General features: G+C 43.2%; 1 protein-coding gene across 8 annotated transcripts in view; it reads left to right on the top strand.

Moving 5' to 3' along the window:
• Positions 1-19,884, top strand: part of MIB2 (MIB E3 ubiquitin protein ligase 2) — a 196,018-nt gene that overhangs the window by 167,943 nt on the left and 8,191 nt on the right. For 6 of the 8 annotated variants that reach the window (XM_068240570.1, XM_068240576.1, XM_068240574.1 and 3 more), the window contains 5 exons: positions 2,602-2,820; positions 6,580-6,758; positions 7,755-7,939; positions 15,218-15,283; positions 17,772-17,792. In XM_068240570.1, coding sequence (XP_068096671.1) covers positions 2,602-2,820; positions 6,580-6,758; positions 7,755-7,939; positions 15,218-15,283; positions 17,772-17,792 — 670 coding nt within the window. The remainder of the gene's footprint in view (positions 1-2,601; positions 2,821-6,579; positions 6,759-7,754; positions 7,940-15,217; positions 15,284-17,771; positions 17,793-19,884) is intronic. The other 2 variants (XM_068240575.1, XM_068240572.1) reach the window with 1 other exon arrangement.

Genomic DNA, 19,884 nt, shown 5'->3' with positions numbered 1-19,884 from the left:
CCTGCAAAACGCGTTGCAAAAAAACCCTGGAGTGTACCAATAAATTTGATTGTTTTGAATACACCGTTTTTGTGTCTGCTTGCGGGGGGTAAGTCCACCACTGCCTCCTAAGCAATTTTAAGTTTTAAGAATTGATTTTATCCTGTTGGCGCCTCTGTTCTTCATTACGTTATAATTGATATTCACCCTGGTGGAGGGGGATACCCCTTTCTTTTCTCCTGTCTACAGAGAGTGACTTCTTAATCCTGAGTGAGGACAGGCTAATCTCCTCACCTGCCTGTACAGTGGTTACTTGGAGGTAACCCTGGTTTGTGAGTATATATTATACTTGTTTCACTTACCCAATTGTCAATACTTACTACACTATATTGGGCTCTCTGTTCTCTTTTTACATATGATTTCTTTTCCAAGTTGCATTTTTTCAATTTTTATATGACATTGACTTTCTCCTCAGTAATCCCTCAGTAAGACAGAACTACAAGCTGACACCGTTATGCCCTTGTTAGCCAAAAATTACCTGTAACACGACTTGCGACCATTGTTTCTATGCCACTCATAGGCCCATATGCAATTCACTTTTTCTCCTAGATTATATTTTCACACCTTGTCATCAAGAAAATACTCAAAATAATTTTGATAGTATTTTTTCACCAAGTTTGGGGTACTTTTTCAATGTAAAATGCTGAAAAGTTATTTGAAAGGAAGACTATTGTGAAAAAGTAGGCAGTTAAAATCTGACAGAACCAACAGGTTTTGAACCAGTCCATCTCCTCATAGGGGATTATCAAGGTTTTCTTTGTTTAACTGCCAAAATAGTAAGATACCAGCCAGCCTCCCTACTCACTTGAACATTATTTTGTAAGTATGTTTCCAACTAAACGCAGATTGGTTGCAGAATGGATGTAGAAAAACATACTCGAATGAATGCCTATGGGCCTGTTTCCACTAAACACGATTTTTCTGATGCAGATTTTTCCATAGGCATTCATTGGAGTCAGTTCTTCTGCATCCATTCTGCTACGTGTAGTGGAAACAGGCCCTTAGACAACTGCTGTTCAGGAAATGCTTTTGAAAACAAAGAAAACCCTGAGAATCCCCCATGAAGAGATGGACTGGCACAAAACCTGTCAGTTCTGTCAGATTTTAACTGCCTACTTTTTTTGCGATAGCAGTCCTTTAACCACTTCAGCCTTCAGTGTATTTTCACCTTATGCATCTAAGCAAATTTCACATTTCAGCGCTCCTCCCATTAATTCGCCAATAACTCTTATCCCTACCTATCACAACGAAATGATCTATATCTTGTTCCCCCCCCCCCCCCCCCCCCCCCCCCACTAATTAGGCTTTCTTTGGGTGGTACATTATGCTAAGAATTATTTTTTCGAAAATGCATTTTAATGGGAATATTAAGAAAAAAATTGAAAAAAAATCATTTCTTCTCAGTTTTTGGCCATTATAATTTTAAAATAATATATGCTACCATAATTAAAACCCACATATTTTATTTGCCCATTTGTCCCGGTTATTACACTGTTTAAATTATGTCCCTATCACAATGTATAACGCCAATACTTTATTTGTAAATAAAGGTAAATTTTTTCAGTTTTGCGTCCATTTACAAGCCCATAATTTAAAAAATATTTTTTATGCAAAAGTTTCATGTGGGTATTTATGGGAGAGTGTGGGAGGTAAGGGGTTAACTATAAATTATATGTAGGTCTCCTTATTAAAATAATTGGGTGTAGGTGTAATTTTACTATTTGGCCACAAAATGTCCTCAATCATTAGCGTACTGCGCATGCTTTTAGTAAGCAAAACAGGAAGCAATGAGTGTAAGGGTAATTACATTGTTTACAAATGACCGCAGGCATCACATTGATGCTGCGATCCTTGACACGGGGACCTAAAACAATGAATGGGAACTGGCTAACGGGTGGTGGTGATAATAAGCACAGGATCGCACGCACGGGCAAGCAGGAGAGCGCAATGCGGCGATTTCGACAGAGTACGTATATTTACTCCCCTGAGGCTTAGATGAAGTTTTTAGGGGAGTAGATATACTGTGCTAAAACCATTAAGTGGTTAAAGAGACGTTAAAAATTATCTCCTAGGAGATAACACAGGTGAAAAAGTTAATTGCATATGGGACATAGGGTCTGATCCAATTCACTCGTTTGCCTACATTAAATATATTTTTACACCTTATCAATGAAATAACCTTTAACCCACCAATGAGCAGGAATATTCTCAGAATAATTTTTACAGTACTTTTCTATCTATTTTTTTATACTTTTTTCAGTTGCGGTGTGTTGAAAAGTTATTTTAAACAGACGATGAAAAATTTGAAAATATTTCCTAGAAGAAAAAGTGAATTGATTAAGGCCTTGTTTCCATCTGTCCGCTTTTTATCAGCACATCAATGTTACAGGTTGATACATGTTGCTGAAAAGCGGACAGAAGTGCATAGATGGAAACAAGGCCTAAGGGTCCTAATGACTTTTCATCTGAAGATACTGTGTTATCATCCATTTAAGATACATTTTGACAATCATCAATTAGCAGTTCCTGTCTAAATTATTTTCCCTTGGTTTTCCTCTGCAGGGCCGGTGTGATGTCAATCTCAGGAACAACAGAAACCAAACTCCGATACATCTGGCGGTGACACATGGGCACATCAACCTGGTGCATCTGCTGGTGACGGAGGGAGCCGATGTCAATGCAGAAGATGAGGATGGGGATACTCCAATGCACATAGTGTTAGTACAGCAACACCTAACCGCACTAGAGCCTGACGGCATTGGCTCAGCTATGCTTAACAAGGTAAATGCTAATTGATACTGGAAATATTGGAGGGCCTGGTTTATGCTATTACTAAAACAGTTATGTGTACATATGGAGGTGGTCATAGTCATGAGATGTGCCTCTTAAAGAGAACCTGAGGTGGGCATTTTTGTAAAAAAAAACTAAAAACATGCTACAATATGGGGGGGGGGGGGGGGAGCCGGATCAGGTAGTCATTAACAGCCGCTCCCCACCGACTTCACATAAAATAAAATAAAAACATGGCCACAAACCCTGGCGTCATGTTGCTGCAGCTCTGTGCTTTGTGCATCTGCCATATTAAAGAGAACCCGAGGTGGGTTTGAAGAATATTATCTGCATACAGAGGCTGGATCTGCCTATACAGCCCAGCCTCTGTTGCTATCCCAAATCCCCCTAAGGTCCCCCTGCACTCTGCAATCCCTCATAAATCACAGCCACGCTGCTGACAAACAACTTGTCAGAGCTGGCTGTGTTTATCTCTACAGTGTCAGTCTGCTGCTCTCCCCGCCTCCTGCAGAACTCCAGTCCCCGCCTGCATCCCTTCCCTCCCTGCTGATTGGAGGGAAGGGACGGGGGCAGAGACCGGAGCTATGCAGGAGGCGGGGGAGCAGCTGAGACTGACACTACAGATGTAAACACAGCCTCACAGCACGGCTGTGATTTATGAGGGATTGCAGAGTGCAGGGGGACCTTAGTGGGGTTTGGGATAGCAACAGAGGCTGGGCTGCATAGGCAGATCCAGCCTCTGTATGCAGATAACATTCTTTAACCCTCCTGGCGGTTTGTAAAAATCCGCCAGGGGGCAGCAAATACGTTTTTTAAAAAAAAAATTTTTTTTCATGTAGCGAGACGAGGTCTCGCTACATGATAGCCGCTGCTCGGCGGCATCCCCCCAGCCCAAAGAACGGGATCTCTTGGAGGGCTTCCCCCGTCGCCATGGCGACGGGGCGGGATGACGTCACCGACGTCATCGACGTCGTGACGTCAAAGGGGACTCCGATCCACCCCACGGCGCTGCCTGGCACTGATTGGCCAGGCAGCGCACGGGGTCTGGGAGGGGGGGCAGCTGCGGCGACGCGTATAGCGGCGGATCGGCGGGTAGCGTCGGCGATCGGACACTGCACGCAGCTAGCAAAGTGCTAGCTGCGTGCAGCAAAAAAAAATTATTCAAATCGGCCCAGCGGGGCCTGAGCGGTGCCTCCCGGCGGCATAGCCCGTGCTCAGCACGGGCTTACCGCCAGGGAGGTTAAACACACCTCGGGTTCTCTTTAAGGGACTTGCTATGTCTATCCTTGGCAAAACCCATATTATCCTAAGTCTCTCAGATACCCACCACCTAAAGGAGATGGTGGTAAACTAGGCAGACCCAATCCACAATCAAGGTCATCTAGACCAGCATGTTGCCTGGTGTGCCGTACAGGTCTGGCCTCTCGCCAGACCTGTTCCTACTGTAGGGGCGCAGGAGGGGGAAGCAGCGCTAGAAGGAGGGGCAGCGGTGGGGAGGGAGGAAATATCCCCCCCTCCCTCACCTGGGACCCCTCCTTCTGCCTCTCTCCCCCTCCATTTAGCGATGGCAAGTGCGGGCTCGGCGGCGGGGAGGGATGCGGAGAATTACTCACCACTTCCGCGTTCCAAGCGCCGGAAACGTCATGTCGTCAGATCTCCGCCTTCAATGCCGCCCACTGTGCTTCCTGATTAGCGGAAGCACAGTGGGCGGCATTGAAGGCGGGGATCTGTGACGACATGGCACTGCCGGTGCTTGGAACGTGGCGTGTGAGTAATTCTGCGCATGTCTCTCTCCTCGCCGCCGAGACTGCACTTGCCACCGCTAAATGGAGGGGGAGAGAGGCAGAAGAAGGGGTCCCAGGTGAGGGAGGGTGGGGATATTTCCCCCCTCCCCACCGCTGCCTCCACTGCCCCTCCTTCTAGCGCTGCTTCCCCCCTCCTGGGCATCTATACTGGGGGGAACTGTACTAGCTATACTGGGGGCAACTAAACTAGCTATACTGGGGGCAACTAAACTAGCTATACTGGGGGCAACTAAACTACCTACACTGGGGGCAACTAAACTAGCTATACTGGGGGCAACTATACTAGCTATCTGGGCACTATACTAGCTATACTGGGTACTATACTGGCTATACTGTGCACTATACTAGCTATACTGGGGCACCATACTAGCTATACTGGGCACTATACTGGGGCACTACCTACTTATACTGGGTACTACCTACCTATACTGGGCACTATGCTAGCTATACTGGGCACTATACTAGCTATACTGGGCACTATACTAGCTATCTGGGCAATATACTAGCTATCTGGGCACTATACTAGCTATACTGGGCACTATACAGGCTATACGGGGCAATATACTAGCTATACTGGGCACTATACTGGCTATACTGGGCACTACCTACCCATACTGAGCACTATACAGGGGCACTACCTATCCATACTGGGACTATACTAGCTATACTGTGGCACTATACTGGGGTAACTATACTAACTGTACTGGGGCAACTAAACTCCCTATACTGGGGCAACTATGTTAGCTATACCCCAGACCCCCCCCCCCCTCCATAGCCTGCTGCGCACGGCACTGTCCACTAGGTCGCGCAAACACCCGGGGGCAGAAGGAGGAAACATAGAACATAAAGGACTGCCTTTGACAATGTCCGAAACCACCCAGACATGGTTTAACGTTTGCTTCTACATACTGGCCTGATCCGCTTGAATTAGATTTTGAGCTACAACTTTTTCGGGATTGATTTAGTTGAAATACTTTTTCAGCCTCCCTAGAGACATTTCCCCTCTGGTACTACCCAAGAGAGTGACGAGAGACTGACCTTGTGGGATACACAATTACGATTGCCTAGCAAATGTAATCCAGCATCATGCCAAATGATTGACTTTTTCATGAAGAGAGTACAGTCTGATTTCAACAAATTATTCTCTATGGACAGATTACATCAGTCCAGGTTCCAGAAACATTACTTGTCACCTGAGGAATGTTTGACTGTTCAGCAATTACGTGAGAATTCCTCTATAATAGTGAAACCAGCAGACAAAGGGGGTGCAGTAGTTGTGATGGACTTTTCATACTATAGGGAGAAGGCATTATGCCTTTTCTCTGATCAAGATACTTAGCAAAAATTAGACCACAACCTCCTTCCTGAAATACAGACCAGAATTTATACTTTTATCACAACCTATGAGTGAAAATTCGATTGATTAATCTGGTGTATTTTTGATACAGGATCATCCTATCACACCGGTTTTTGTCCTATGTTCTTAAATTCATAAGCACCTTACTAGGCCACCTGGCTCCCCATTTGAGGTTGAGTGAGTCTTCTCTCCGATTGAACAATACCTTTGCACTCTGTTGAGACCATTTGTGGTTTCCTAGAAGTCATACATCCATGATACTGTAGTGTTCTTACAGGTGGTTTGAGAACTTCCACCTTTACCATAGTGGGCACTGTTGGTCATGATGGATTTTGAGAGCTTCTACACTGCCATCCCTTATGATGGCAGTGTGGAGTCTGTTGCCCATATGTGGAGGCTGTTGGAAACAGCGTCTGATCTCTCGTCTAGACAATGTCGATTTGCTTGTGACTTTGTTTGTTAGTACTCTCTTGTAACTATTTTCTTTTTCAGGACCACAAAACATAAACTAGTTTATTCCTGGAAATAAACCTATATTTGCTAACTCCTAACTCCACGTCTTCTTACACTTGTGCATTTTTTTTCCAGCTGCAATCTACCGGGCTGCTTGGAAATACGGAGTTAAATTTTGGAACGGCAATTGCATGCTATTTAGCCCTATCGGGAGCAGACATTAATTACGCCAATCACCGAGGGAAATCCCCTCTGGACCTGATCACTGACGGGAGGATAGCACACCTTGTGAAGAACTTCTCTCAAAGATTCAGGTACCCATGTGTACACTGCTAATGATCAGGGCCTTCAGTTGCTCCTACATCTTGTGTGTTATGATGGCAGAAATATTGTGCTTATTTATACAATCAGTCTAAAACCATGTCTAAATATATATATATATATATATATATATATATATATATATATATATATATTCATACTAGCTGATGGCCCAGCGTTGCCCGGGTATGTTTTTGGCCGGAGTTGGCTCCGCCCACTTTTCCTAATTCTAACACTCAATTATCAAGTTTGTGAGCTTAGCGGTCTTTGGCATCAATAATTTGCATTGAAATGAAACAAATCTGATTGGTTGTTTGTGAATTCACCCCCTTTTCTGAGTTTAAACCCCAGCCACCCAATGACCAACTGTACCAGGTTTGAGGCTTGTGCCATTAACAGCACAAGAATGGCAGCAATTAAATATTCCATTTGAAATTCAATAGGTGAATTTTGATTGGCTTTTGTAGGCTCCACCCACTTTTCTGAATATTAATTTCAGTCACCCAGTGACCAACTGTGCAAAGTTTGAGAACCCTATCATTAACAGTGTAACAATGGCTGCAGTTTTCCCAATAAAATTTGTTTTTTTTTTCTCAGCCCACTGATGTCCCAACATTGCTCCAGTATGTATTTGGCTGGTGTTGGCTCCACCCACTTTTTTACTTATAATTTATAGATTTACTAGGCCTAAGGCCCATTTAAAAACGGGCACTAGGCTGTGGCCGTGCCCCCTCCCCAGCACTGGTCTTTATCTCTTTGGCTTAGCCACATGCCGCACATGCGCTCGCACGACGCGCGCGTACCTGCCCGCCGCACGCATCCGTGGCTGCCGAGCATGCACGCACACGCCGCACGCTCACAGGCCCGCCCCCCTTTCAGGACCCGTCCTCCACCGCCGCCCGTCATTCCCTCCAGCTCTTTTGAGTGTCTAAGCAGCATGATAATTTGCCACCTTTTGGTGTTACTTTTTGCTTTCTCTCCATCTACAGGGAGCAGCAGGCTGATTCAGACTCCCCCACCATCAGCTGTACTCTCCGCAGGGTACACACCACACCCAACACCATGACCAACCTCAGTTTGCCCACTGCTGCCAGTCCTGCAGAATGTATGGTGTGCTCGGAACTAGCAGTGCTTGTCAGCTTCTTCCCATGTCATCACAGCATAGTATGTGAAGGTAAGTGCACCACAGTAATTCACAACAAACCGTCTGTGTGTGTTTGGGTATTTTACTTCCAAATTGGTGTGCCCAATATTTGTGCCCCTGTGTTCAGTACTGCTGTCACTTACAGCATTGCAGCAAGGTATATTGGCCTCTGCTACATTTTTAAAGATCCCAAACATATGGTACTTTCATTGACTGTAGAGGCTACAATAGTCCAATAGCTAACAACCTGATTCACCATGGTAGATTATTTCAGTGGAAAATCAGGAGAGTTGTCTTTTCTGTGAAATCATCAACATAGATCTGCTGAAGTTCACTATCTGGTAGCATTTCAGCAGGCACTGCTTTGTAATGTCTATGCACTAATCTGTGGATGGTAAGCAAACCATAGGTGTTTTTGACCTATCATGTTCACTGTAAAGTATCATAACTGCGGTCAGATATAGGCCCATATGCAATTAAACTTTTCGCCTGAGTTTTCTACTAGGAGATAATTAACATCTTCAATTTATAGTAACTGTTTAGCATTTTGCAATTGAAGAACTACCAAAAAGTAGATGAAAAAGTACTATCAAAATTACTTGCTGGTGGTTTAAAGGGAATTCTATTGACAAGTTTGAAAATATCACCTAGGAGAAAACTCAGGTGAAAAAGTGAATTGCATATGGGCCATAATATGTTGCACAGCATCAGAAGATGGTGCTTCTTGCCCTGTACAAGTGTTATGCTAGTGCATGACATCATGCATGTATTGTGCAATTTTGCCTCCTATGACCACCTCTGTTCTGCATCAAAAAGAGTAGATGTCCACCACCACAACATTTTTAGTAAAATTGGAGAGTAAAACTAAAGAAATAATTATCATGAATGTTTGTCTGCAAGATATGTGGTGGCTAATGGGACTTTATTAGTCACCTCTTTGTCTTTGGAGGAGGTTGGGCACCTGCTAGAATTAGACTGCCCTGAAAAACTAAAGTTACTTTTACAAAAATAAAATTTAAAGTTTAGATGGAAAAATATTGTTTTTAATCAGAGTGGAACTGTGGCAATTGTTATCTCCTTAACAATTCCACGTTTCAGTCTACAATAGGTATTTTTCCAGCATAAGTTGGTCAAACTTTACAAAATGAACATGACAGCACAGTTAAAAAAAAAGAAAAACAATTAACATGGGGTCTCTCCACAGAAGCACTTTACACCCCAGGCTGATATATTCCTGGAAATTTGGAGTGTCAGTTAGTGTACAGTACACACATGGTTCATTTTATTAGGTGGTACTCTGCAAAAGCAATGTTATGGGACAATGTTGTGGGGCTCTGTCCCACACCAGGACCCAGGAGGAGTTTAGGGTTAGTAACCCATGTTAGTCTTGTAGGTGACCTATGATGGAATCTGAAAGCCCCTTTAACCACTTCACCACTGAGGGGTTTTACCCCCTGAGCACCAGAGCAATTTTCACCTTTCAGCGCTCCTTCCATTCATTCGTCTATAACTTTATCATTACTTATCGCAATGAAATGAACTATATCTTGTTTTTTCCGCCACCAATTAGGCTTTCTTTAGGTGGGACATTATGCCAAGAATTATTTTTTTCTAAATGTGTTTTAATGGGAAAATAGGAAAAATGTGGGGAAAAAAATTATTTTTCAGTTTTCGGCCATTATAGTTTTTAAATAATGCATGCTACTGTAATTAAAACCCATGAAACGTATTTGCCCTTTTGTCCCGGTTATAAAACCATTTAAATTATGTCCCTATCACAATGTTTGGCGCCAATATTTTATTTGGAAATAAAGGTGCATTTTTTTCAGTTTTGCGTCCATCCCTAATTACAAGCCCATAGTTTATAAAGTAACAGTGTTATACCCTCTTGACATAAATATTTAAAAAGTTCAGTCCCTAAGGTAACTATTTATGTATTTTTTTTAATTGTAAATTTTTTAATTTTTTTTTTATTACAAAAAAAAAAAAATGGGGAGTGTGGGAGGTAATGAGTTAATTTTATATGTAAAAGTCATTTATTTGTATGTGAAAAATGTGTAGGGTGTAGTTTACTATTTGGCCACAAGATGGCCACAGTAACTTTTTGTTTTAATGCGACCTCCAAGCTTCCTTCCGGAAGCTTGGATGAAGAATAAGGAGGCTGGACACGTGAGTTTTTTCTCACAATGATCGCGCTGCCCATAGGAGAGCAGCTGATCATTGCGGGGCTTAGATCAACGAACGGGAACGGATTTCCCCGTTAATTGATCTCTGGGCGAGCGGGCGGCGGCGTGTTTACTAGCGGCGGGCGGCGTGTTTACGAGCGGGAGCGCGGGCAGCGTCGGGAACGCGGAAAGTACGTGTTTCTCCGTCCCTGGTTGTTAAAGAATGGAAAAAGGGGCGGAGAAATACGTACGCGCGGGGGTAAAGTGGTTAATAAGTGGCCCCAGATACCATCCCATCAAGGGAATGAAGCATAATCATTCCCACAAAAGGTTAAGTTGGAGAAAACAATTTGCGTAAAAAAAAGGAAGAAAAAAAAAAGTTATTTAACCACTTCACCACCAAGGGTTTTTTTCCCCCTCATGGAGCAGAGCCATTTTCACATTTCATTCACCTATAACGTTATCACTACTTTTCACACCGAAATGATCTATAAATCGTTTTGTTTTTTTTTGCCACCAATTAGGTGGTACTTTTTGCTAATAATTATTTTATTTTATACGCATTTTAATGGGAATAAGAAGACAAAAAATAAATTATTTCTCAATCTTCAGCCATTACAGTGTTAAAATAAATGTGCGACACATTTTATTTGCCCATTTATCCTGTTTATTACAAGATTTAAATGATATCTTTAGTATAATGTATGTGGAGAGTATTTTATTTGGAAATAAAGGTGTATTTTTTATTTTTAGATTTTTGCAGACCAGGGTTTGAATCTCGGCTCTGCCTGTTCAGTAAGCCAGCACCTATTCAGTAGGAGACCTTGGCCAAGTCTCCTTAACACTGCTACTGCCTATATCGCGCGCCTTAGTGGCTGCAGCTCTGGCGCTTTGAGTCCGCCAGTAGAAAAGCACAATATAAATGTTCTGTGTTTGTTTATTGTGCCCTATCAATAATTACAAGCAAAAATAGCAATAACTTACCCACATGGCATACATATATAAAAAGAGTCCTTAACATAACAAATTATGTATACTATTTAAAAAAAAAATTAACTTTTACATTTTTTTATTTTTTCAACTATAGGCTTTTTTTTAGTGGACAAATGTAATAGGAAAATGCAGTATTATATTTGTCCACCAGATGGAGCCATCCAGTATATATGTTACGGCCAGAACCCGAAGTGTGGCCACTTCTAGTTCTGGCCGGCCACTTCGGGTTCTGGCCGGCCAATGCGCGAAGTGGCCGCAGCGCAGCGGCCAATGTTAGAAATGGAATGTTTCCTTTTAATATTAACCACTTCACCACTGAGGGGTTTTACCCCCTGAGCACCAGAGCAATTTTCACCTTTCAGCGCTCCTTCCATTCATTCGTCTATAACTTTATTATTACTTATCGCAATGAAATGAACTATATCTTGTTTTTTTCGCCACCAATTAGGCTTTCTTTAGGTGGGACATTATGCCAAGAACTATTTTTTTCTAAATGTGTTTTAATGGGAAAATAGGAAAAATGTGGGGAAAAAAATAATTATTTTTCAGTTTTCGGCCATTATAGTTTTTAAATAATGCATGCTACTGTAATTAAAACCCATGAAACGTATTTGCCCTTTTGTCCCGGTTATAAAACCATTTAAATTATGTCCCTATCACAATGTTTGGCGCCAATATTTTATTTGGAAATAAAGGTGCATTTTTTTCAGTTTTGCGTCCATCCCTAATTACAAGCCCATAGTTTATAAAGTAACAGTGTTATACCCTCTTGACATAAATATTTAAAAAGTTCAGTCCCTAAGGTAACTATTTATGTATTTTTTTTAATTGTAAATTTTTTAATTTTTTTTTAATTACAAAAAAAAAAAAAAAAATGGGGAGTGTGGGAGGTAATGAGTTAATTTTATGTGTAAAAGTCATTTATTTCTATGTGAAAAATGTGTAGGGTGTAGTTTACTATTTGGCCACAAGATGGCCACAGTAACTTTTTGTTTTAATGCGACCTCCAAGCTTCCTTCCGGAAGCTTGGATGAAGAATAAGGAGGCTGGACACGTGAGTTTTTTCTCACAATGATCGCGCTGCCCATAGGAGAGCAGCTGATCATTGCGGGGCTTAGATCAACGAACGGGAATGGATTTTCCCGTTCATTGATCTCTGGGCGAGCGGGCGGCGGCGTGTTTACTAGCGGCGGGCGGCGTGTTTACGAGCGGGAGCGCGGGCAGCGTCGGGAACGCGGAAAGTACGTGTTTCTCCGTCCCTGGTTGTTAAAGGATGGAAAAAGGGGCGGAGAAATACGTACGCGCGGGGGTAAAGTGGTTAATATAGTTTTCCGGCCGTCTCTGGCCAAAATGTAGCAAAACAGTTCGTTCATTGAATGAAATGAAGCTGGCGGCTCCGCCTCCTCTCCTCCGCCCCTGCCTCTTCTCTCTCTCTCTCTCTCTCTCTCTCTCTCTCTTCTTCGGGCAGCCGGCGGGGACACGCGAGAGTCGTTCGTGGCGCCAGGAAAGCAGAGCGGGGAGGCTGCAGACATTGCTTCTGCCAGCACCCGCTCTGCAGGGACGAACGACAGGATTGCCTGCCGCGACGAACGACTCTGGGGGGGACACGCATGTCCCCCCGCTGCCAGTATCGGGGAGAAGAGAGAGAGGCAGGGGAGGAGGAGAGGAGGCGGAGCAGAAGCCGGGCGGCTTCATCCTTCTACATTGCCGCCAGCTTCATTTCATTTAATGAACGAACTGTTTTGCTACATTTTGGCCAGAGACGGCCGGAAAACTACATTCATAATAAAAGGAAACATTCCATTTCTAACATTGGCCGCTGCGCTGCGGCCACTTCGAGCATTGGCCGGCCAGAACCCGAAGTGGCCGGCCAGAACTAGAAGTGGCCACACTTCGGGTTCTGGCCGTAACATATATAAATTACAGTTGTCTATACTAAAATGAAACTGAAAAGAGTTATTTGGGGGGGGGGGGGGGGTTCTGGGCTACTGTTTTTCAATGAATAATCTCTACTATTTGTTAGAGAGTATTGTTAGAGAGTATTCTTAATTATTCATATATCCGTCACTTAGATTGGCTTTGGAACATATTAATTATCCTAACCCAAGGAAGGGGGGACCTCAAAACATGTAGGCCCATATGCAATTCACTTTTTCTCCTTAGTTTTCTTCTAGTTGATATTTTTACACCTAGTCAATAAAATGCTTTTTAATCCACCAGGAAGCAAATACACTGAATACTTTTGATCAGGGGTGCTTGGATACTCCTTTTCAAAATCCGAATTGATCCGGATCCGGATACCCAGATATCCAGATCTGGATCGGATATTCGAATCCGAACTTTCAGATATCCACGTTAATGCGGATATCCGAACGCATTATCTGGGCTATCCGGGCGGATTCGGATATCCGAATAGAAAAACCGGAAGTGCCCTTTAAATTGCTTTAAAAACGTTTTTTAGGGTAAATGAGGCATGTAGCATCATTATTTTTTAAAGGGGAACACTTATTGATGATGTGGGGACTTAAACCCCCCCCCCCAAAAAAATGGCTGTCAATTAATAGGCCTAGGTTCCAGACAGCAGTCGTGCAGCCCACATTGTGTCCACACTCCAACCGCACAACTGGGACATTTCAGCCAAGACACCTCCAAAAAATTATGCAGCAATTGTGTTTTGGGTTAAATATAGGTGGTATCAGTGGCACCCTGGCCTGGCGGTGGGAGCTGCACAGGCAGCAGGAGCAGGGCAATGCAGCAGCAGCAGGTGTAACGTCTGCCAGGAGCATGCCGGACGTGGCACGTGGCAATTGGCACTTGCCATGTGCCACTAGGCACTTGCCAACTGTCACTTGGCACTTGCCACGTGGCACTTTGCAAGTGACACGTGGCGAGTGCCATGTGACGAGTGACACGTGGCAAGTGCCGAGTGACAGTCAGACAGAGGAGAAGACACTAGTGCACACTAACTAGTGCACACTAACTGTCACACTGGCACTGCTCACAGCACAGCAGTTCTATAGAAAGCTAACACAGTAGTACTACTACTCTAGTACTACAGTACTAACTAATAACACAGTAATCCTATCCCCTAATCCCTAACCTATACCTAACCTATACCTAAGGCTAATAGCTGGCCAGCAGGCAGCAGCTGGCCTGGTCTGTGCACAGCACACACAGACACATAGCAGCTGCCTGCAGCACACTGTCATACAAATGACATCAAGCTAATTAACAATTTAACAATAGTGTAGTGATAGTAGTGAAGGGGTTAATCACTGAACAGCTTATCACTGTGTACAGCCCTTGCTAGGCCCAGCAGCACTGGAGCACACACTCTGACTGTCACACTATGACATCAATCAAGCTAATTAACGATTTGACAATAGTGTAGTGATAGTAGTGAAGGTGTTATTCACTGAACAGCTTTAGGTTTATAACTGTGTACAGCCCTTGCTAGGCCACCAGCACTGGAGCATGTCTCTCAGTGAGCATTCAGCAAGCTAAGACGATATGTCTCATCATGGCAGCCCTCCTTATTATACAGGGGGGCTGGCCAGTGTTCCTTTCTGTGATTGGATGCCAGGGTTTAGGCTGGGAGCCCTCTGATTGGCTCAATGAGGTTAGGTGGGGCTGGCCAGGGTTCCCTTCTGTGATTGGTTGCTAGGGCTTCTGCTGGGAGCCCTCTGATTGGCTCCAGGACATCATCTCCTTAGTTACAGTATTTCCGATACAGATATCCGCAATATTCGCGTTATGCGGCCAAATATCCGCAGATAGATATCCGGATTTTAAAAAAAAACCGGAATCCGAATCGGAGAGCGTAAAAAAGTTCGGATATCCGGGTTACATGGATATCCGGAATCCGGATGAGCATCCCTGCTTTTGATAGTACTTTTACATCTAGTTTTGATTTTTTTTTTTTTCATTTTCAAACTGCAGAAAAGTTATTTTAAACAGAAGATTAAAAATTATATCCCAGGAGAAAACTTAGGAGAAAAAGTGAATTGCATATGGGTCGTTGTGTTTTACCATATACTAATTAAACATATTTTTATGCACCACTGGAGTGCCTTCTTGTCTTTCTTTTGCTACAAAGTGTATGACAGATTCACAATTCATTTTAACCTAGATGAATTGTATTTTTCCACAGAATGTTCCAGGAGAATGAAGAAATGTATAAAATGTCAAGTGTCAATTGCCAAAAAGCTCAGGCAAGGTAAGTGTGTTTTGTCACTGGGTAGGTAAAGCTTTCTAGTGCAAACTGCATGTCTGGTTATTAAGTATAGCCTCAAATTTGTCTGAGTGTTCCGTATTTGGGTGAGGCAGGGAAAGCATTGCATTTTAGTAGCATTTTATTTATTTGTTTTTTTTGAGTCCACTACCAATAAGAAAGTGTTTGTTTTTTTAGCAGGAAAAATCTAACATAATTAATAGGGGAAAAAACGAGGTTTAAAGAGGACCTGTAACTTTAAAAACGTCCCCTGGGGTGTAATTACATCGGGAGAGGAGAGCCTCGATAGGATCCAGAATCCTACTCCATCCCACAGTGGCAGCGCTAGAGGTCCCTGAACGGCAGCCATATATTCTTATATTTACCTTCCCCGGCTCCAGCACAGGCACCATAGTGGCTCTATGCTTGGGTCGGAAATAGCCAATCCCAATGGGGTCCGCTCTACTGCACAGGCGCAGTTACTTGCAGATTATGTTAAACTACAAACAGGAAGGAAAGTCATCAGGACTCTTTTTCCACAGGAACTCCCTCCAATATTAGGAAATGCATCATACTTTCAAAACTACTGTAGTGTCATGGCTGCACTCTTAGGTTCCAATTCACAAAACGTTTCTCATTAATTATTTCACCATATCTGGTTTTCACTTTATCTAATACCCTCTGAGCTTTCAATTGGCAAAAAAATTGTTTAACCACTTTAAGTTCCGGGGTTTTTACACCTTAAAGTTCCAACAAGACAATTTTGGCATATCAGCAGACACGTATCTGGAGGGATGCAGGCATGACACGTGCCCCAGGCGACCTCCCTCTTCAATCATCAAGGGGGCGCAGTGCTGCTGACAGCATTCCTGAGTCTAAGGGAACAACAATCATCCAGCAGCCTGCCCGTCTCAGTCTTTGTCTTATATCTACATTACAAGCTATTGAGAGGTGAGCTCCGAAGTTTTCCCTCACTCCCTACCATGCCTCAGTCCCCCGAGATAGCAGCAGATGCTCCTGGTCTGGAGGTTTCAAGATCTCACATCCATTCAGCTCTGTCATTCACACATTCCTCAGCCTTATCTCAGTGCGCTGTTTACTTACTTTTATTTATAACACTCTCTGCACTTTAACCATTACCCTGCTGGCATCTCTGTGGCCAGTTTTAACAACGTCTCTCTTGTACGGTGTACCTCAGTTGTTAAAATGCATTATATTTCTAGCTCAGTACCTATCTACTGATATTTAATAGATTGTCAGGCTTTTATTATGTTATAATTGTCACTGCAAATGTTTCATTGCTTTCATTCATATGAGAGTGGTGGCTGCCATATTTATTTCATTTTAAACAATACCAGTTGCATGGAAATCCTTCTGGTCACTAGGGTCTAAATCACATGCCTGAAACATGCATGCAGCTAATCTTGTCAGATGTGTTATAGACATTTGATCTGCATGCTTGTTCAGGGTCTATGGCTAAGGCAGGGATCACACTTGTTTTTCAGTTTTCAACTCAGCTTTTTCTGCGCACATTTTCTGCACACAAAGTGTGTTTCTATGCAGAAATATGTGTGCTTTTTTCACAACAGTTAATGTAATTGATACAGAAAACTGACAAAATGAGCAGAATTATCATTATTATTATTATTATTATTTAGTATTTATATAGCGCCGACATATTACGCAGCGCTGTACAGTGTATGTATATATATATATACTGTATATATATATATATATATATATCTTGTCACTAACTGTCCCTCAAAGGAGCTCACAATCTAATCCCTACCATTGCCATATGTCTATATTATGTAGTGTAAGTACTGTAGTCTAGGGCCAATTTTAGGGGAATCCAATTAACTTATCCGTATGTTTTTGGAATGTGGGAGGAAACCGGAGTGCCCGGAGGAAACACACGCAGACATGGAGAGAACATACAAACTCTTTGCAGATAGTGCCCTGGCTGGGATTCAAACCGGGGACCCAGCACTGCAAGGCAAGAGTGCTAACCACTACGCCACCGTGCTGCCCGTAATCATGCAGAATGTCAGGGTTTTTTTTTCTGTGCAAGAAAAACACATTAGGTGTCAACTAGCCCCTTGATTAACATGAGTTTTCAGTTCTTCTGTGCAGAAAACGCGTATGAAACCAGTCAAGTATGTTCCCTGCCTTAAAGTATTAGAGGCAGAGGATCAGAAGGATAGCCTCATTTATTTCATAGTGACTGTTACATTCTGGTATTTGTGTGTGCGTGTGTGTTCTGAATGCATGGATGGGGTTACCCTGTCCAAAAAGGTTAGACAGGATGCTGTTGATTGTAGGTGTGTGTGTGTGTGTGGGGGGGGGGCGCAATTTTAGTATTTGCCATGGGTGCTGTCTTGCCTAGATACGCCACTGCATATCAGCTGTGTCACTATTGATACAGCAATAACTTTTTATTAGCTATGCCATCAAACTGATACATACATTGTTTTTTGTTGTTGTTTTTTTTCAGGACAAACTAGGCTTTCTTCCGGTAATATTTTTTTCAAAGTATTTTTCTTAATTTACAGTCTCTTAATCAAAGAAAATTAGGTGTAAACGCAGAAACTACGGATTTTTTTATGTTTCCCCGTTCCCAATTTTCACATGACAATAGCCACAATTGTAAAACACCTCAAAATACCTTACTTGGCTAGTCCCAGTTAAAACAATACCATACATGCCATATTTCATCACTAGTTGAACATGTAGCGTACCATTATCGGAATTTTCCAGTAATAATAATTTGAACATGATGAATTGATATAGAATAGTAGGGTAGCTATTACTTAAAGGGGCTCTGTACTCTAGTTTTGTGTACCCCTCAGCCAGCACACCTTCATATGTATTGCTTATTGTGATACACTCCCCTCTTCTCTGAGTATTTGTTGTATAGGTTTAAAGGACACATGAGGCCAAAACCATAATTAGATTTTTACTTACCTGGCGCTTTTTCCAGCCCCTCGAAGTTTTGGTGTTCCCTCAGTGCTGTTCCGCAATCACCAAGTCTTCTGTGGTCCCCTCTATTTCGGCCACCGACCTGGCTGGGTCGGCGGCTTCTGTGTGGGCACTCGTGTAAAACACCCCCGGACCCGATCATGAGCTGCTACGGTGGCCACTGCAGAGGGGACCCCAGAAGACTTGGTGACTACTGAACTGCGTTGAGGGACACAGAGACTTCTAGGGGCTGGAAGAAGCCCCCGGTAAGTAAAAGTGCAATTATGGTTTTGACCTGTGTCCTTTAACCGTATATACAACAAAAATAGATTTGTGTAACAAACGTTGAAGAGGCAGCCGCGGTGAACAGCGCTACCACCGCAGCTGCCTCCAGCTACCTGTTAAGCAATGTATCCATGCCTAAGGCGTCTAGCACACCGAGGACGGGTCTGTCAGTTGCACATAGGGTTGCTGTGTCGCATGCGCACAGACAGGACCTTTATGCGGAAGGAGGCACGTCAGCTGACCGGCCGGTCGGCTGACGTCAGAGGAGACGCTCACCGCTCCTCATTGGCTGATAGGAGGGGGCGTGCCAGAGGGGTCTCCTCTGCTTCATAAGCGTAGCTGAATCACTCGCAACTTGTCTGCTGTTGCGAATACTCTGTGTTAGCGCTCAGACCCTTAGATAGTTCCGGTGTGCTTTGATCCGGGAGGAAACGGGGGATTTCACACAAGATAGGAATTGTTTGATAGCCTTAAACATTTACATTACTGTGTTATTATTTGTGCATGACTCTGGCTCGTTCTGACTACTCTTCTGCTCAGTGACTCTGTACCTCTGCCCATCTGATCTTGCTGCTGACTCTGCCTGTTTATACCTTCCTGTCTCTGCTTTCCGATTTTGTACTGCATCTGTCTGTCTGTTGCCAAACCCGATCTGTCTGACCACTCTACTCTCACCAGAGGGCCCTTGACTCTGGTGAGGGGCACTGTACTGTTAGTACCCACCAGCTCCTCTGGTGAGGTATTGCCAAAGCTATCAGTACTACTGTTGCACCAATCACTCATTGCTATTTGTTGTCACATCAGCTTTTTATATACCAGTATTATAGGTGATTCTGCAGATCACCATATAATCAGGTATATATCTGCATTATAGGTGATACTGCAGATCACCTAATAATCAGAATTCTGTTCTTGCTGACACAAATCGTTACAATTTGCTTTGAAAACATTCATGAGCCTTTAATGGCTTTCCTGAGGAATGTGCCATTAGCAGAATAAGTGTTGTTATGCTTTAGAATTCAAGTATTCCGGCACACTAAAGTTTAATATCAAGATGCCAGCTTCTTAAAGAGACTCTGTAACAAATTTTTCAGCCTTATCTCTTCTATCCTATACGTTCCTATACCTGTTCTAATGTGTCTGTCTTACTGCAGCCTTTCCTAGTTGCACAGTGGCTGTATTATCTCTGTTATCTAATCTAATCTTTTTTCCTTTGCCGGCTTTGTCGGCTCAGGCAGGAATGTGCTGCTCTACTGTGATAGGTTAGAAGTTATGCACAGCCTCTCCATGCCCCCTGCAGGCTCTGAGCTTCTCTGAGGCTGTCACATGCTGGTTAGCAGCCATGTTTTTTGTTTGTAAACACT

Source organism: Hyperolius riggenbachi, chromosome 6, assembly GCF_040937935.1.
Source record: "Hyperolius riggenbachi isolate aHypRig1 chromosome 6, aHypRig1.pri, whole genome shotgun sequence".
Taxonomy (NCBI): Eukaryota; Metazoa; Chordata; class Amphibia; order Anura; family Hyperoliidae; genus Hyperolius; species Hyperolius riggenbachi.
The sequence above is the reverse complement of the archived record's forward strand: the minus strand, read 5'-3'. Positions and strand labels throughout refer to the sequence as shown.